This window comes from Pyxicephalus adspersus, chromosome 10, assembly GCF_032062135.1.
Source record: "Pyxicephalus adspersus chromosome 10, UCB_Pads_2.0, whole genome shotgun sequence".
NCBI classification, from domain to species: Eukaryota; Metazoa; Chordata; class Amphibia; order Anura; family Pyxicephalidae; genus Pyxicephalus; species Pyxicephalus adspersus.
In genome coordinates, this window is record NC_092867.1 from 19,369,897 (window position 1) to 19,373,706 (window position 3,810).

Here is a 3,810-nt window from a genome sequence, read left to right on the forward strand (position 1 = left end):
TAATTAGGAAATTACATTCATTTTCAGCTAATTGCTAATGTGTAGCTACAGACCTATGGGGCGTTATCCTGGGATCTGGGATTCTGCACTGCTACTGATGGTTTTCTAGCTGTAAGGTTATGGGCCCCAATGATCCTTTTTTTAACAGGGACTTACCATTTAGAACACAGCAGGAGCTACACTTTACATCAGTTTTATTATTATCATTATTAAACAGGATTTATATAGCACCAACATAGTAGGCAGAGCTGTACATAAATAGGGTTGTAAGTGACAGACAGATACAGACAGTGACACAGGAGGATGGGAGGACCCTGCCCCGAAGAGCTTACAATCTAGGAGTTTAGGAGATTTACTCCTAACATTAAGAGCTTCTCTTCAAATCTTCACCCCTCACCCCCTTAACATCAGCCTTGATCTGTCAGCAGTCCATTGAGAAACACAGAGGCCTAATGTTGACATCACTGGTCTACAATATAGTATGCAATGAAAAAAAGCTTTATCATGTTGATTAAAGGGGAGATCAGGATTTAATAAAGCCAATATAAAAGCAGATTCAGTTCTAATGTCTAACATAACGTGCAATCACTACTTGCAATGATAATCTTTTTAGGATCATGTTTTATGTTTTCCATGTTAAGCAAATTCATTACACTGTATGTGTTTCCTATAAATGACAGATTGTTCCTTTTATTTTCAGGAGAGGGCATTGCTGGAGCATTATTGTGGAAAGACCTCTTTCAGCTGGCTGAAGAGATTGGATTTAGTCCCCCTCGGCTAGTCACCTCCAGGTATCTCACCATTAACCAGGAGCTCAGAGATATTGTCGGTAAGTTGACTAGTGTTTGTTTTAAAATGAAGAAAGGTAGATTATTCACTGAACCTTATCTATCACGGACCTAAGCTATGTACAGATTCTAGATCTCCTATTCCCAACCAGGGTTCCTCTGGAGCTTGCTGGGGGTTCCTTGAGCAATGAGCAGTTTTGCCTCTCAGATCAGTTTAAGTAACACTTTTTTTTCCAAAAAGAAATTTAGTTTTATTGATAGACAATTACAATGTAGCATGTGGAAAGAGGTACAATAATTAAATATTATACATCAAAAAGATAGAGAATCTTCTCCTCTTCAAAACATTTATAACAAAGATAACAAAGATATAGATATAGAAACAAACTATGAAAGTTATAAATAATGTTTGCTTAGTTAACAGAGAACATGAAAAGCATTACAGAAAATAAATAAACAAACATCTCAATGGAACCTGAGTAAATTAGACTTTGTGTGAAAAAAAAATATGTATGCAAGGTAGTTGCACTTCAAGTCCTGGGTATGGTATTGGTCAAATCCAACTATTAGTAAGAAAAGGATATTTGGGGGGGGGTGTCAGGGAAGGAAGGGCGCAGAAATAAAGAGCCTCTTATTGAGTGATGTCTTGACCAGCAATTTTCTAGCATTCATTTGGATAAAGTATCAGAGAAAATATGTTGGTATGTATGTGTGTTACTGAAATGTGACCAATATGCCCATGTGGAATAGAATTGTGTCATAACATCTTTTGAGGAATTAATCAATTTTTCCATCTCCGCTATCTTACCTATCAATGATTGTTTTTGCTATTTGTAAGGATGACATTCTACCCACTGGCCAGCAATGTAGGAGGAATTCTTCCCACTGACCACCACAGCTGTGGATATAGTAATTATAGCAGGGGTTCCCCAAGAGTTTGTCTCTGCTACCTACCGCCTGTTCAGACTGCCGAAGGAAGTTGTCAAAGAGAAGAATCTGGTGACTTACACAGGGGGAATTACTGGTTATGACACACAAATCAACTTTGATGCAAACTACACATTCATGGTACTAATTTATTCAAATATTTTTGTCCGATGTACTTAAAAAAAAAAAAATTCCCCAGAAATCGAATATTTACCAAACTTTTCTTTCATCAGGAAGGGCAAGCTGTGGAAGTGGATAAAGAGCTATGTGGAATTCTGAGAAATTCTCGCTTTGCTCATTATTTTTCATTTGAGCCACTTAAAAGAATATCTGATTTTAAGAAAGTAAGTTACATTTCCACAGTTTATTATTTTGTTACCATGCTTGATTATTTATTTTTCAATTTTATAACAAATGCAAAAGTGAGCCGAGAGTGCATCAATTTTGAGAGTTCAAAAACAATTACCATTTTTCTAAAGAAAGATATCAGCAAGAACTAAGCTCAGATCTTAGAGATGTAATAATAAATGATGATTGAGGGTAGAAAACAATGGTTTAGAAATAATTATGAAATAATGTGGAAGAATGAGGATCTGATGATCTCCTGGAGACAACTTACCAGTCTAAATAGTCCAGTTCCCATTGCCTCCCCTATTCTTTATATGTGCAGGATGCACCATGAAATCATTTCATTAATTTGGAAACAGATTTTATGGAACAACCAGGTATTTTAAACATTTGTTATGGTGTTATTTGTTATGCGTGTCATTTTCTTTATAAATTGGTCATTTAAAGCAGAATTATACTCATATATAATACAAGGTAGAATTACAACTTTTTTTTCTTTAATGTGCCCTTGTTAACACTAGGTTAAAACCTTGTTCCCTTTAAAAAAAAGGGATGTCTGCCACCATTACTACATAAAACCATTACCACATTGCCATGCCTTTAAGGCAAAGTCACATTGTTGGTGACAACTTTCACTATATTGCTTCCTAAATAAAATTAGCTGGACCCAACTGATCATTGTGGAAATATCTCTGAATGTTCTTAAAGGAAATGAATCTGGTACAAACTGGCATTTCACAACGTTTAAGAATTTCAGATGTTATCTGGTGTAACAGCAAATATCAATTAAAACAATCTTTAGTTTGCTTACAACTCCTAGCTGTTTACTAGTAAAAGTACTAGTTTAAACCAGAGATGGAGTCATTTCTGGCGATTGATAGGGAAACCTGCACCTCCTGAAGAATGCTGCAGCACACATTCACACTCTAACACAGTTGCACCTCTTGAGTCTAGTTCATGCCTGAATTTTAATTTGGAACAAGTTAATGAATACTAGTTTTACCTGGTCACATTATGTGACTGTTGTGTTCTCTGCTCAACAAATGATTACATAAAATGATGTAACAGCGTAACAATAAAAAAAAGCTGTAATTAGAATACAAAAGTCACGGTACCTTTTTACAGCAGTAAATATTGCAGTAGGTAGAGACAGGTCAGTTTTTATATTGCAATATGTAACATTTTTTATTATTTTGATAATTATTTTTACACAGTATTTATATAGCGTTGACATATTACGCAGCGCTGTACAAAGTCCATAGTCATGTTACTAGTAGGGATGAGCAAGTGAGTTTTTAAAACTCAATCTCGCAGCAAATTTGGCCGTTTTCGCTTACCGAATTTGTAAGTAAGAGTGGCCGGTGTAAATTTGCCGATCGAGCTCGAATTAAAAAAAATATTTTCATTGATCAGCATTGATAAGCATTTATTGATCAGCTCAGTGTGCGATCTCCGGCACTAGAGGTTATATGGGGAGAGCTTTCCTCAGCCAATCAGGGAGCACTAGAGGTTTTGAATGCGGAGACTTGTCCACCTTTACCCTCTAGTGCCTGGGATTGCAAACAGGATTCCCCGGGCTGCAAGAATAATTGCAGCCCCAAGAATCCACTGCGATCCCGGGGCACTAGAGGTTAATTAACTTCTAGTGCCCGGGGATCGCAGTGGAACTGCAGAAGAACTCCTAATGGAGTTTCTCCATTGAGAGTTCATCTGCAGTTCAGTTCCCACGGTCACTGGGCTGATAAGT

At 36.7% G+C, this 3,810-nt stretch overlaps 1 protein-coding gene across 1 annotated transcript in view; it reads left to right on the forward strand.

The window, feature by feature from the left end:
* Positions 1-3,810, forward strand: part of LOC140339934 (arsenite methyltransferase-like) — a 17,233-nt gene that overhangs the window by 11,605 nt on the left and 1,818 nt on the right. The window contains exons 6-8 of the mRNA XM_072424858.1: positions 681-841; positions 1,723-1,856; positions 1,949-2,059. Of these exons, the coding sequence (XP_072280959.1) occupies positions 681-841; positions 1,723-1,856; positions 1,949-2,059 (406 nt within the window). The remainder of the gene's footprint in view (positions 1-680; positions 842-1,722; positions 1,857-1,948; positions 2,060-3,810) is intronic.